Here is a 15,898-nt window from a genome sequence, read left to right on the forward strand (position 1 = left end):
TAAAAAACCAAGATCTGAAGAAGGGGTGGAATAAGCTGTTTGATTCCTATACCCCGAAACGCGTCATTCAATTAAACAAATACTTACCTTTGTTGAAGCTACCAGTGTTGGTCCTGAGTGAGCGGGATCAACTAACATCGTTAGTTGCCAAAATACTCGGTACATCAATCTGAGCATATATGCTTTTGTGACGTAAATATCATCTGTTCTTCTGAAGATCCGCAAGAAGCGCGGTTTTTCTTTTTCACTCTTCCAATTCAGCACTTCCACTGGTAAGGTCATCTCGTAGGGAGGGTGGAATGAGAATAGGCAGAATTTGAGATTTGGAAGGATATACTTTATAATAAGATACTTTTCCAAATTTTTCAAGGATGGTAGTAGCAGCCCGCAGAGAGGAAGCAGGGGAGGTCAGTGCTAAAATGACATAGTCTGCGTACAAACCTATTTTATGTTGTCTCTGGCCCACAGTGATGCCTCTGATGTCCCCATCCATTCTAATGAATTCCACCAGCGGTTCTATCACTAAGGTAAGATGATGGGGGAAATGGGGCAACCTTGGCGAGTGCCATTAGAAATGGGGAAGGATTCGGACAGGAAACCCGAGGACAGCACAAGAGCAGATGGACAGTAATATAAGGCCAATATCGCAGACTTAAAGAGGACCTTTCACCACTTTTGGGCACATGCAGTGTTATATACTGCCAGAAAGCCGACAGTGCGCTGAAATCCCGATCTGTGCCCGGTGTGAAGAGCTTACGGTGCCGGTACCGTAGTGCTCTATGGTCAGAAGGGAGTTTCTGACCATTAGCCAGAGACGTCCTTCTGCCTCGCGGCGCCAATCGCGCTGTGCTGTGGAGCCCGGAGGAACGCCCCCTCCCTCTGCTCACACAGCTCGTCCATAGACGAGTATTATCAGGAGAGGGAGGGGGCGTTCCTCCCCGCTCCACAGCACAGCGCGATAGGCACCACGAGGCAGAAGGACGTCTCTGGCTAATGGTCAGAAACGCCCTTCTCACCATAGAGCACTACGGTACCGGCACCGAAAGCTCTTTACACCGGGCACAGGTCGGGAAAGCCGACAGTGCGCTGAAATCAGCGCACTGTCGGCTTTCTGGCAGTATATAACACTGCATGTGCCCAAAAGTGGTGAAAGGTCCTCTTTAAAGGCAGGGCCTATGCCGAACTTATCTAGTAGGCTGTCCAGGTAGTGCCAGTGGACCCTATCAAATGCCTTTTCAGCATCTAAGGCAAGGAGCAGGGACGGTGCCCCATCACGCTCCGCTTTTTTAATGAGGTCAATGAATCTGCGTGTGCCGTCCGGGGCCTGCCTACACAAAAGAAACCCCACCTGGTCAGGTTGAATCAGCTGAGGAAGGAGGTGTAGTAGGCGCTCAGCCAAGATTTTGGCATATATCTTAACATCCACATTCAATAGTGAAATAGGACGAAAGTTAGCGGTTGTGGTAGGGGACTTGCCTGGTTTTGGGAGAGTAACAATAGTGGCAGTAAGCATCTCTTCTGGAAACCGCTGGTCGATCCACGGCTCTCCTGAACACTCCCATGAGATAGGGGTATAAAATGTCAGAGAATTTCTTATAATAGATCCCGGAAAAACCATCGGGGCCCGGGGATTTTAATGGCTTCAACACAGAGATAGCCTCTTGGACTTCCAGTAAAGTGATGGGTGAAGCCAGAGACTGGTCAGGAGAGAGGCGGGGAAGAGCCACTGATTGCAGAAACTCATCAATCTCCACTCTAGTGGGCTATGTTCCCGAGTCACTTCTAAGGTTATATAGGGAGGTGTAATAAGAACGAAACTGTTCAGCAATAAGACGTGGGTCAATGACTTTATCTCCATAGTCATTCAACAGATAGGCTATGCGTGTCTTGGTCTGAACCTGTTTAATTCTCCTGGCCAGGAAAGCGCTGGCTTTGTTGTTGTGCACATATGCCTGGCACTGAAACTTTTTAAAAGCCAAATCCTGTTGGTAAGACAGTAAGCTTTGGAACCTTAGCTGGCATTTTCTAATCTCAGTGGAAGTGGCGGGAGTAGAATTGGATTTATTAGTCGCAGACAGAGAGGCCAAAGAATGGAGTAAAGCATCAACCTCTTTGGACTGCTCCTTCTTAGCTCTCGCACAGGCCTGTATAAGCACTCCTTGCATATAATCCTTATGAGAGTTCCACAGAGCATGCGGGTCAGTAGCAGAGGGAACATTAAGGGAAAAGTATTCCACTAGGGCCTCCCGAATGCGGCTACTGTAGGAAGGGCGATCTAGAATATAATCATTCAGATGCCACCGGGAAGGTAGCGCTGTAGTAAACCGTTCGCGGAGAGCCAGGGACACCGGGGCATGGTCTGACCAGGAGATCAGCCCAATGGAGGATGACTCCACCTGCATGAGACCAATTTTATCTGTCAAGAAGAAATCTATCCTGGAGTATGAGGACGAGGAGGAAGAGAAAAAGCTATAGTCCCTCTCGCTCCCATACTGACACCTCCAGACATCATATAGCCCTTGCTCAAGCAGAGAGGAAGCTAGGGTAGGGGAACGTCTGCAGGGATTAGAAGTGTCCAGAGATATATCTACCAGGCAGTTAAAATCCCCCCCAATGACTAGCATCCCTGTAGCAAAAGTACGTATCTTAGTGAGTACAGACCTCCAATATGATATTTGGGAATGGTTGGGGAGATACACTGTGACCAGGGTATACTTAACATTATTGACCGAGCAATTAATGCCGAGATATCGGCCTTTAGGGTCTCGCAGAACAGATTCCAACGTAAAGGCTACCGAGTCTCGGATAGCTATAAGCACTCCTTTACGTTTGGCAGTACAAGAAGCTTGGAAAATGTGAGGAAATGAGGGGTTTGTAAATTTGGGGCTTTTATCTCTATGGAAGTGGGTTTCTTGGAGCATGAGGACATCGCATCGGAGACGACACGCCTCCCTCCAGACCGAACTCCTTTTGTAGGGGCTATTCAAACCCCTAACGTTCATAGAAGAGATGTGAAGTACCATTTTTAAAACTTAGGGTGCATTCACACTATGTTTCCTGAAGCTTATTCTGAACGTAAATCACGTTCAGAATAAGCGGCGTATAAAGCAGCTCCATTCATTTCTATGGGAGCCGGCATACGAGCGCTCCCCATAGAAATGAACGGGCTGCTTCTTTCACTCCGAGCAGTCCCATTGAAGTGAATGGGAAGTGCCAGCGTATACGGCAAGCTCTGCTCATGCTGAGCCGTACACGCCGGCACTTCCCATTCACTTCAATGGGACTGCTCGGAGTGAAAGAAGCAGCCCATTCATTTCTATGGGGAGCGCTCGTCTGCCGGCTCCCATAGAAATGAATGGAGCTGCTTTATACGCCGCTTATTCTGAACGTGATTTACATTCAGAATAAGCTTCAGGAAACGTAGTGTGAATGCACCCTTAGAAAGGATAAAGTGGTACAGTGTAGCAGATACCATAAACCAATACAGCCCTAGAGTCATGCAGAAATACAGATTCAAATTGAGCAGTATGCCAAATAGCGTGTAAAAACAAACAAAATAAGTAATACAAACTGAAAATCTTGGTGTCAAAAAACACCGAATAAGCTATGTAAGGGGGGGGGGGGGGGAGAATCAAACATCAGCTTATGCAATAGGAACACATGCAAATATTGTAAACAAATCGCCCGGACATGTCAACAGAGAAATCTGAGGGACCTTGAATTTTCTCCATCAGCGTGGGCTAACCCCTTGCTGTGAGCTGCCTGCGATCTGCCAGTCCTTGGACACGTGAGAGATGGACAGAGTTCCCCACCTCAGGAGAGGGAGGGTTGTCAGAGATCTTATGTAGCAGAGACATCCCTGTGTCCACTGAAGGTACCGAGTTGATCACTCCATTCCGGGGTACTGGAAGCTTGGTGGGGAAACCCCAGCGGTACCTGATGCCTTTGTCCCTAAGGATCCTGGTGATAGGTGCGAGGTCACGCCGTGCCTGCATGGTAGCTGCCGACAGGTCTGGATACAGAGAGATTGCTGGGAAAGGAGCAGGAAGTGTACCACTCCTCCAAGCCTCTGTAAGGATAGTGTCCTTAACATGGTAAAAGTGAACCCTTGTCAGAACGTCCCTGGGGGCCTCAGCGGGCGCCGATCCTGCCTTAGGTATATGATGAGCTCTGTCCAATGTAAGATCAAGCTCAGTGAGATGAGGGAGAAATTTTTTAAACAGGCATTTAATGTAGGCCGGTAAATCTTCAGACGCAATATCCTCAGGAATACCGTGCAGCTTTATGTTGTTGCGCCTGGAGCGGTCCTCAGTGTCAGCAGCTTTGATTTTCAACCAGCAGACCTCCGCCTCAAGAACATTATGTGCATCAACTAATTCATTATGTGCAGTAGAGAATTCTCCCATTTTATGCTCAATGTGGTCGGTCCGCTCCCCAAGGGCATCAATGCTCCTCTGCAATTTGCCAACCAGCGAGGAAACACTCTTGTGGATACCGGATTGTAGAAGAACCAGCATTACCTTCAGAGTATCGCATGTGACTGGATCTGAGGATGCTGGAAAGTCCGAGATATCAGCATGATTAAGGAGGGAGACCCCATCAGAGGCATCAGTTGCGGCGTGACCATTTTTTTTTGCGGGCCTAGCCTTTACTTGCCGGTGACCCTTGGGGAGACAGGCTCAGGCCTCTCTTACCCCCATTCCCCTGTGAATGCCGAGAGTCAATAAGCTGGGAATTCACCATCTCTGGGATTTCAGTCTCTCGGATGGAATGCAGACTCTCAGTGGGGGATTGGGAGGAGCTTCCTAGGGAGATGGACTTGTCTGCTGGGGCATGAGAGAAAAACTCTGAGTTTCTTGAGTACTCTGGAGGAGGAAGGCTTCCTTCTAGTCATGATTAAGAACACCAGGGGTCTGTACTGGGAAAGTCACAAGTGAGGCACCACAAAAAGGGGATACAAGGACCCTTTTGATATATGTCAGCAGAGGAACGTAGGATGGGAAATGTTGCAGTTTTCAAGGCAGCTGTGAGCCGCAGCGGGCGAGCATGTTACCAGGTCATTTGCTCATATCAAAGAAATAGGAATAGGCCATCTAAGCATAGGGTAGGGAGTTTTTGATGATCCTACAAGCTCAACCAAACAGTCCAGCTGCAATAGGGGTGAGGAGCCCCCCCTGATGTTGGCATAGGGGCTCGGCATTCACATATAACTTAGCCCACCAGGTACCAGGATGTAGGAAACAGTTCCAGCTGGGGGGAAAGGCAAGGAGTTGATGATATAATAGCACAATATCTCCTATAACTTGTATGGTGCACTTCCAGGAGGAGTTATCCAAGAAGCTGCAAACAGGTGAAAGGGGCCAGAAGCTCAGTACAGGGAGGGTGACGAGTCCCCCTGATGGTTGTGTAGAGGCACTCCCCAGTAGGCAGCAGCAGGGCAAAGTCACTTGATGCCAGGAGGCACAACTGAGGCCAGTGCCAAAAACAACAACACAGTCCCTCTAGAATGGTGTAAAGGCCTAGTTAGGCCGCAGGCACTCTCACAGGTAGTAGTGAGCTGCTTGAGCAGCAGTCTTTTATTGTGCTTCACTTACTTTAGGGCCTAGGATCTGGATGCAGCCTGTTGAAGATGGCAGCTGGGATGAGGATGGAGGGTCCCTGTGTAGGAGACGCTTCATCTACAGGCTTGGAGGTGAGTATAGGAAGACCCTTAGTTGTCAGGGTGGCAGGCACAGTGTCCTTGCTCTGTGTCACGCTGGTGAGCTGTACTCCTCTTACAATGCAGCTGAGGCCTAAGGCTGGGTTCACACGGAGTATCCTGGCTCGTCATTTGGTACGTACACGCCGCGGGATCTTTTGCGGTCCGTATACGCTCCCATTGTTTTCAATGGGAGCCGATACCGTACACGCGGCGCTATTTTGCGGCCACCGCAAAATCACGGCCGCAAAATAGCGCTGCGTGTACGGTACTGGCTCCCATTGAAAACAATGGGAGCGTATACAGCCCGCAAAAGATCCCGCGGCGTGTACGTACCAAATGACGAGCCACAACACTCCGTGTGAACCCGGCCTAAGATGGCAGGCAGCCTGAGTGTGTGAGTAGGCCCAGAAGTGCAGCTCTCTATGGTTTGGTGACTCTGCAGCAAAAACACCCCCGAGGGGTTCACTGAGTCCTGGGAGAATGCCTCCGGGTGTTTTTAAGAGTTTGTAGCTGTGGATGGAAGAGATAATTAGCGGATTATATGCTGTAAACAAATGTGAGCAAATGTGTCGAGGTGAAGGATCACCAAACCGAACTGCCTTGGTCTTTGCTCAGATCTACCCAATTTATGCAAAGGTAGCAAGTGTGCAAAAAGTGCCAAAAAGTAGCATTTTTTTTGCACAAAAATAGTATGTTCCAAAAACCATGGCTTTTGTCATGTCTTTGACATGGTACAAAAGTGTGATAAATTGGTCTATATAAACTTGATTAAATCCTTTGGGATACATTGCTCCCATTCAAGTGAATTACTAGAATAGTTTTAGCTGATTAACAGAAAGTGTTTTGAGTTTATCTCCTCATCCCAGTCTACAGTCTTATTTTTCAGTTTGCAATATGGGTGGAGTTCATGAAAATTTCCATTTAGAGAAACGCGTATATACTATTTTGGGTGTTCCTGTGTCAGGCCAAAGCAGGACTAACATGTTGTGCAATTCTGGATTGCAATGCTTAGAGATATGATCTTATTATTCTGTGATATTGGGATAGTACAGTGCTGGGAGAAAATAATTGCATCATTTCTGATTATTTTTTCTATATTTGTTAATTTGTCAAATTTAAATGTTTAAGATGGAACCAACTAATTTTAATGTAAAATAGTGACGACAATAAACACAAAATGCAGCTTTTAAAAAAATAATTTCATTTATTAAGAAAAAATATTTATTGAATACCTACGTCACTCATGTGAAATGTAATGCCTAGTAAATGTAATAACTGGTTGTGTTACACCTGGGCAGTAACAGCTGCAGTCAAATATTTGTGAGAACTTGAGTAGTTTTTTTTACATTACTGTTTAGGAATCTTGGCCCACTCTTCTTTGCAGAATTGTTTTAATTTTGCTACATTGGAGAGATCCCAATCATGAACTACCTGTGTAAGGTCTAGAGCAGTGGTTCTCAACCTTTCTAATGCCGCGACCCCGCAATACAGTTCCTCATGTTGCAGTGACCCCATTCAGTTTGGAACGTGCGTCCATAACGGTGTGCGTTCCAGCTGAATAGTGTTGCTGCAGACAGTAGCGCGGCTTCTCAGCGGCTAAAGCCATCGGAAATATGTATTTTTTGATGGCTTTAGGCATACTTCCCAACTTTTGAAGATCAGAAAGAGGGACAAAGTGTGCAGTGTGCGCAGCGCGCCACAGCAAGTTTAGCTCCTCACACTTTTATGTTGACTCCGCCCATTCTCATTCATTTTTCATGTGCTCCCACACAATATAATCCTTCTACAGTCACCCGTACATTATATGTCCCCCCGCCATCTCTCCCCCAGTTTCATATAACCCCTTCATCTGCCCCCAGTTTCATGTCCCCCCCTCCATCTCTGCCCCCAGTTTCATGTCCTCCCATCTCTGCCCACAGTTTCATGTCCTCCCATCTCTTCCCCCAGTTTCATGTTCCCCCATCTCTGCCCCCAGTTTCATGTCCTTTCATGTCCTCCCATCTCTGCCCCCAGTTTCATGTTCCCCCATCTCTGACCAGAGTTTTATGTCCCTCCATCTCTGCCCAGAGTTTCATGTCCCTCCACATCTGCCCCCAGTGTCATGCCCCCCCTTCATCTGCCCACAGTTTCATGTCCCTCCATCTCTGTCCCCAGTGTCATGCCATCCCCCCCCCCCCTCATCTGCCCCAGTGTCATGCCCATGTAAGGGGCTTATGGAATAACTGTGTCATTTGTCTGATCTTCTGCTGCCATCTACTGCTGAAAGACTAAATTGCAGGGCAAATCTATTCACAAAAGAACCCCCCCTACAGCTCAGAGAAAGATGGTATGTTCCAGAGAGGAAAAGGTGTGAATACAGGAAGCTGCAGGCAGAAGGGGGACACATGTTGTGCTAAGAGGACATGATGCAGGCTGCTTTGCCCATGAAGGACTTTCCTTTGCTGAACAAGGACCCTGAGAGACTTCACTATTCCTGCCTTGTGTCAGCTTGTAAACAGAGGTATGTTGGCGTGTGAGTAGAGTGAGGGGCCATACAGCTCGGTCAAGCATTAAAGCAGCTTTGTGTGCTGGAAGACAAAGCAGGCCCTGCCTGGAAGATAAAGCAGGCCCCTGCCTGGAAGATTAATAAGGTGCACCTTGTTACTGACTTACTTTAAGAGAGGCTTCTCCTAGTCAATGCATGCAGGTTCTAACTAAAGACACTAGAGGGGTAACTACCACTATTTGTTGTGCCCACTGTCATATTGAAGTTATATGTTTTGCTTAGCTACTGTATACTTATTTCTTACCTTCTCTCCTGCTCTCATCCCCCTCCCCTCTTTTCCTTATTAAACTGTTATATATTGTTATTCCGTGGCTCTGTGCAGTTACTGCGTATATCATCACTTGCTCCCCATTACATTTCTGGCGTAGTCGGCAGGATACGCAGTCTATATTGAGGCATGGAAGGACAGGGGAATGCTGTAGATGGGAATGCACTAGTGCAACCAGAAGGGGATGCACCAAGGCAACCAGATGGGGGAATACCAGTGAGACCTTTATCCCTGGGTGCAATGTTGACCCATATACCAAAATTTAAAGGAGATAATATACCGCTGCATGACTGGGCACAGCGTATGAAAGGCATGTTAAGGGTGGCAGGAGTAACTACAGAAAATCAAGGTGAAATATTGCTCATGGCCCTAGAGGGGCATGCTCAAGATACTGTATTGCTGCGTCCTGAGAGTGAAAGGAGGACACTGGAGCAGGTGGTGAAGATTCTTGAGAGAGTGTATGGTGGGAGACCTGAAACAGGTGATTTGCAGGCACAATTGTTTCATAGATTACAATGTGAGGAGGAAGGGTTGCCACAGTATGCCAATGCACTTCAGAGAATTATGAGGCGAATTCTTGCCGCAGAGCCAGAGCTAGCACAAACTCCCGGATATGCCGATCGCACCCTGCGAGATCAATTTCTTAGAGGACTATACAATCCACTGATTAAAAGCGCCCTCCGGGAACAAATCAGAGTAGAGAAAAAACTGACTTTCCAAGAGATATTAGAAGAGACAATCTCACGGACGCAGGCTGAAGACCATGACCCACCGAATAGATGGAGTGAGGTCCGGACGCATAGGGTTGTCCCGAGTGAGGGGCCCAGAGAGCCAAGTCGGCTGAAAAAACAAGTAGATCTTCTGCAAGAGACTGTATTAGCCCTTCAAGAGCAGCTGAAGCTTATGCAATTACAAGCCAGAACGCCAATGACTGAAGTGGTAGCAACAAGACCAGCGGCCGCGCAGCCAAACACTCGCATAGCATCAGAGCAAGAAAAGAGAGACCGGTTTGATCAAAGGCGACAGAGACCCGCTAGAGAATATCAGTGTTGGGACTGTAGAAGGTGGGGCCACATGGCAAGTCGCTGCCCTGAGAAGAGGGGACCCCAGGGGACTCTGACGTTAAACTAGAACCTCCCTCCATAGTTGGGCGTATGGCGGGAGGACAAACGGACAGTATGGGAGATAAATGCCCTGAAGATATAGCTGCAAACACTCCAACGATTACGGCTGAATTTGAAGGGAAGAAAGTGAGATGCCTGCTAGATACGGGGTCTCAGGTGACCACGATGCCAGAACAATTCTTCTATCAACACTTTGGACGGACCATGTCCATTGACAAGAGAGCCCATATAAAGCTGATGGCCGCTAACAATCTACCTATTCCAGTAGTTTTCAATGAAATGGAAAGACGGCGCTCTCAGGTCACAACAGGATTTTATTCAAAAAGACAATGATGCACAACGCTAAAAAATCACCGCGTTTCGGGCACACCTGCCCTTTCTCAAGTGCGTAACTAATTAGAAAATAGATAAAACAAGTATTCACTTCAACGTTTTTTTGGCCAGAGAAGCACTTAGGCCTAAGTTAAAATATACAATGAATTCAAAAAATAATAATACATGATTTATAAAACAATAGTAAAACAAATCTCATATACCAACCTTATCATTTAAAATATAAAAAAAATCTATATATACATAATAACAAGTAAATGTGCCAAATCATCTCAATCTCATGATAGAAAGCCATTGCATATCAAACACTGATCGTTAGCATGCATCATTGTGTTGTTATTTATATCAATGTGGCTACCAATAATCCCTAGTTTACAACTACAGCAAAAAAAGGGGGAGCATAGAGAGTCTTACCTTCACACAAAGCTCGGTCAGTCTGGAAGATGTATACAAATTGTATGCCGTGTGCTCCTAGGTTTAAATATAGTGGAGCTCATTTGGCTCCCTACATTCCTTGGAGTGTTGCCAGATGGTGCGATTCAGGTTGGAGAACATATATGTCCGCGCAAAATATTAAAGCTACACAACAATGTGCTCTAAGTTGTAGCGCATATGTGACTCACGCGTGCGTGGTATATTTAGCATTACTAAGCGCATAGCTAAGTGCTCATACGTGATATGCATATTCGTGGTATGATTACCATTATACATCTTCCAGACTGACCGAGCTTTGTGTGAAGGTAAGACTCTCTATGCTCACCCTTTTTTTGCTGTAGTTGTAAACTAGGGATTATTGGTAGCCACATTGATATAAATAACAACACAATGATGCATGCTAACGATCAGTGTTTGATATGCAATGGCTTTCTATCATGAGATTGAGATGATTTGGCACATTTACTTGTTATTATGTATATATAGATTTTTTTTATATTTTAAATGATAAGGTTGGTATATGAGATTTGTTTTACTATTGTTTTATAAATCATGTATTATTATTTTTTTAATTCATTGTATATTTTAACTTAGGCCTAAGTGCTTCTCTGGCCAAAAAAACGTTGAAGTGAATACTTGTTTTATCTATTTTCTAATTAGTTACGCACTTGAGAAAGGGCAGGTGTGCCCGAAACGCGGCGATTTTTTAGCGTTGTGCATCATTGTCTTTTTGAATAAAATCCTGTTGTGACCTGAGAGCGCCGTCTTTCCATTTCATTGAAAACTCTATCTTCCCTGGCCTTGGCCGGTGTCCATCAGACGTGCTGCCTCCTCCACCTGACGGTAAACCCCAAAAGTAGTTGTGAGCGATTGTCACAACCTCATCAGGTGAGAGGCCATTTGGTCCTTTTAAATCTTCTGGTTATTTCCACCAAAATTTATCAGACATTCTACACTATATAGTGTGCTCGGTGTCTCTTTTGTTTTTAATTCCAGTAGTGGGAGTCGTGTGGATGGCGGTGCGTGCTTGTGGCCAAGACTTAGGCCAGAAGGGGATTATATTAACGGAAGGACAGTACAACAGGGTGGTGCCAGCCATCATGGGCATGAATATTTTGAAGGAGCTGGATCAGCTGCTTTTCAACAAAGAAGGACCTGATTACTGGAAGCAGACCGCTAATGACAGACCCACGCAGAAAGTTTTCCAGCACCTTATCCGCACCAGCGGTTTGAGGAGGAATGGCGGGAATCAATATCCAGTAGGAAAGATCCGCGTACCAAGGCGGACCAAGATAACTTTACCACCAAAACGAGAGACTGTCCTCACGTTATCTGTTGGGGCGCACCGGAAGCTAGATGATATAGAGGTTTTGGTGGAGCCCATATTCCTCGACGAGGATAGAGTTGATCCATTGGTGGCACGAACTTTAGCCACGGTGAGAGATGGAAGAGTCCCTTTGCGGTGTGTGAATACAAGTGATCAAGCCCTCACGCTCACACCGGGTGTCGTCTTGGGACATGTTTATTTGGCGCCTGAAGAAGTAGCAAGTACTGAGACAATTGAGCTGAAACCAATAGAGGGAGAAGCCTGGGCCTTGTCCGTATCCCTTGAAGAAAGAGAGGATCCCACTGAACAGTGGAACAGCCGCATTATCCTAGAACAGATGGGAGCAGACCTCACACCCTTTACTCCTGTAGAGGCCAAAACTATAGAAAATTTTATCAGGGAAAATCAGGCCACGTTCTCTCGACACGAAGAGGACTTCCGTTGTACCGACAAAATTCAACATGAGATACCCACTGGGGAGGCTCCCCCCAGCAGAGAGAGATATCGACAGATACCCTCAAAGTACTATCAAGAAGTAAAGGAATTGCTTGCGCAGATGCTGAAGAGCGGGGTGATACGAGAAAGTCAGAGCCCTTGGGCTGCCCCGATTGTGCTGGTTAAGAAAAAGGATGGATCCACTCGGTTTTGTGTCGATTACCGCAAACTGAACAGTTGTACAATCCGAGATTCTTACCCGGTGCCCCGTATAGAGGAGTCATTGACCGCCTTGGGAAAAGCCCGTTACTTCTCCTCTCTGGACTTGGCCAGTGGGTATTGGCAGGTCCCTGTGGCAGAGAAAGACAAAGCCAAGACTGCATTCATTGTGCCCATGGGGCTCTTTGAATTCAACCGAATGCCGTTTGGACTGAGTAATGCCCCGGGGACCTTTCAGCGCCTTATGGAAAGCTGTCTAGGAGACATGAACTTTGAAGCTACCCTGATATACCTGGATGATATTGTGGTATATTCTGCAAGCTTTACACAACATCTAGACCAGTTAGGCCAAGTGTTCCGATGCCTGCGGGGACATGGGCTTAAACTCAAGCCTAAGAAGTGTCGAATCTTTCAGAGAGAAATCGAATATCTGGGGCACAAAGTGTCCGAAGCTGGAATACAACCTTCAGATGACAAAGTGAGAGCAGTGCAACAGTGGCCCACACCGACCACATTGAGGGAAGTTCGTGCATTCCTTGGGCTAGCGGGTCATTGTCGCCGCTTTATCAAGCACTTTGCGAAGTTGGCAGAACCCTTGCACAAATTACTCAGAGCGACTGCGAGAGGGCCGAAAACACAAAGGATCAACTGGGGACCTCGACAAGCGGAAGCTATGGACAAAATAAAAGAAGCCTTGACCAGCGCCCCTATCCTCGCATATGCAGACTACAATCTTCCCTTCCGGTTATATACCGACGCAAGCCTTTACGGACTAGGCGCAGTACTGTCACAAGTACAAGAGGGCGTTGAACGTGTAATTGCTTACGGCAGCCGTACGTTACGAGAAACAGAATGTAATCCTGTGAATTACAGCTCTTTTCGCTTGGAACTGCTGGCATTAGTGTGGGCAATCACTGAAAGGTTTGCCGAGTACCTCGCTGGAGCCCGGATTGAAGTATACACGGACAACAACCCCCTGGCACACATCACCACTGCCAAGTTGGGAGCCATGGAGCAAAGGTGGATAGCACGTTTATCCAAGTACGACTACCATGTACAGTACTGCTCAAAACATGAGAACCAAAATGCTGATGCGCTTTCTCGAGTCACCTCAGAAGTTCCTGTGGGAGAAATAGATGAACAATTGGAAGAAGATGAAATTCCAGATTTCCGCAAGTTCACCTCAAAGGTTGTAGAGGCTTGGATTTTGGAAATAGCAACAGGAACATCTTCACGGCTACTGGGCCAATCCAGAGAAGAATGGATCAAAGTGCAGTCTTCTGACCCAGAGTTAGTCAGGGTGAGGGAATGGGTGACTCAACAGAGGAAACCAAGCAAGAAGATACAGGAAGAATTATCACACGAGACCCTCCAGATTTTGAGCCAGTGGGAGAAGTTGTCTATGCAAGAGGGGCTGCTGTATCGCAGAGTGTACTTGGCGGCTGAGCTAGAGGAGCGATGGCAGGTGGTGATACCGCAGAAAATGGCATTACCCCTGGCTCAGGAAGCTCATGAGAAGGGGGCCCACTTTGGACCGGATAAGACGTACGAATGGCTGCAAAGGATAGTATACTGTCCCCAACTTCTCCGGACAGTAGAAAAAGCCTGCAAGTTGTGCCGTGCCTGTGAGCTAAGCAAGTCCCTGACACAGAGAGCGCCAACGCAAACCATTGTTACCAAGGAGCCATTGGAAGTGCTTATGATTGACTATCTGAAGATTGGACATTCACATCGGGGCTATCAGTACTGTCTTGTGATGACGGATCATTTCACCAAGTTTGCAGTGGTGACGCCCACTAAAGATCAAACGGCTGCATCAGCTGTGCAAGCCATCAGTGAAAACTTTATCCAAGTGTATGGCTGTCCCAAACGAATACACTCTGATCAAGGGGCCTGCTTTCAGGGCAGTGTCATGAGGGAGCTGCAGGGAATCTATGGCATGCAAAGGTCAAAAACCACTCCGTACCATCCACAAGGAAACGGAGCCTGTGAGAGGTTCAATCGGACTCTATTACAGATGCTACGCACATTAGAAGATGATCGCAAGAGCCACTGGCCCAATTATGTAGCAGAATTGGTGTGGACTTACAATAATCGCGTTCACTCTACCACCGGCTATGCCCCATATGTTTTGTTGTTTGGAAGAACTGGGAGGGGCATCGAGGAATTGAACCTGACTCCCCCTGGGGATAGTGAAAGTCAGAGTGTGGGCTCCTGGATAGACTGCCATCGCAGACGACTGGAGACTGTACATCGCATTGCCACCAAGCGACTACAGGAAAAGAAACACCTGCCACAAAAACCTGCACAAGAGGTTCCATTCCAACCAGGTGACAAGGTTCTAGTCGCTGAGAAGCGTCCACAACATAAATTGAGTGAGCGCTGGGAAGTAGAACCCTACATTGTAGTCAGAAGAACCTTCCCCCATGGACCAGTTTATGAAGTGAAAAATGAGTGAGGGGACCGTACTCGCATTCTCCACCGAAATATGCTAAGGCCCTGTTATTCTGAGGCAAGACCGACTGAAAGCGAAGCTGAGAGCACGCCTGCATCTGTATGTGTCCCCACTGAGGGGGGCTTTGAAGATGAAGAATGGTGGCAGCGTCCAACCAACCCAGTCGACTGGGAAGCATCGCCTGACAGAGAACCAGAAGATGTAAACCTTGAAGACAGCCTCCTTCCTCCATCTAATCCAGATGCAGGTGCCACCCCTGCAGAAGATGATCTGACCTTTGCCAGAGCCAGCAATGAGAATGCTGTGACCCCTGATATGGCTCAGACCACGAGAGAAGTGGCCATGGCTCCACGTAGAACTGAGAGGGCCAATGCTGGTATTCCCCCTGAACGGTATTTGGCAGATGAGTTTGTGTATACTGTTAATAGGGTTGATTATAAAGTATTGACCCCCAAACGCCAGGTTGGGAGGCCGAGCAGAAGGTGCTTTCGCATGACCCTATGTAAGGCGTCCAAGGAAAGTATCAACCGGGACGGCCGATGTCAAAGAGGGGGGGCATGTAAGGGGCTTATGGAATAACTGTGTCATTTGTCTGATCTTCTGCTGCCATCTACTGCTGAAAGACTAAATTGCAGGGCAAATCTATTCACAAAAGAACCCCCCCTACAGCTCAGAGAAAGATGGTATGTTCCAGAGAGGAAAAGCGTGTGAATACAGGAAGCTGCAGGCAGAAGGGGGACACATGTTGTGCTAAGAGGACATGATGCAGGCTGCTTTGCCCATGAAGGACTTTCCTTTGCTGAACAAGGACCCTGAGAGACTTCACTATTCCTGCCTTGTGTCAGCTTGTAAACAGAGGTATGTTGGCGTGTGAGTAGAGTGAGGGGCCATACAGCTCGGTCAAGCATTAAAGCAGCTTTGTGTGCTGGAAGACAAAGCAGGCCCTGCCTGGAAGATAAAGCAGGCCCCTGCCTGGAAGATTAATAAGGTGCACCTTGTTACTGACTTACTTTAAGAGAGGCTTCTCCTAGTCAATGCATGCAGTGTTAGGAGTAT

General features: G+C 47.2%; 1 protein-coding gene across 1 annotated transcript; it reads left to right on the plus strand.

Moving 5' to 3' along the window:
• The first annotated feature begins 5,613 nt into the window (after positions 1 to 5,613).
• LOC142201168 (uncharacterized) lies at positions 5,614 to 14,845 on the plus strand. The gene is made up of 3 exons (XM_075271996.1): positions 5,614 to 5,692; positions 11,403 to 13,932; positions 14,533 to 14,845. Exons 1-3 carry the CDS (start codon positions 5,614 to 5,616, stop codon positions 14,843 to 14,845), a joined length of 2,922 nt encoding a protein of 973 aa, XP_075128097.1.
• The last annotated feature ends 1,053 nt before the right edge of the window (positions 14,846 to 15,898 follow it).

Source organism: Leptodactylus fuscus, chromosome 4, assembly GCF_031893055.1.
Source record: "Leptodactylus fuscus isolate aLepFus1 chromosome 4, aLepFus1.hap2, whole genome shotgun sequence".
NCBI lineage: Eukaryota > Metazoa > Chordata > Amphibia > Anura > Leptodactylidae > Leptodactylus > Leptodactylus fuscus.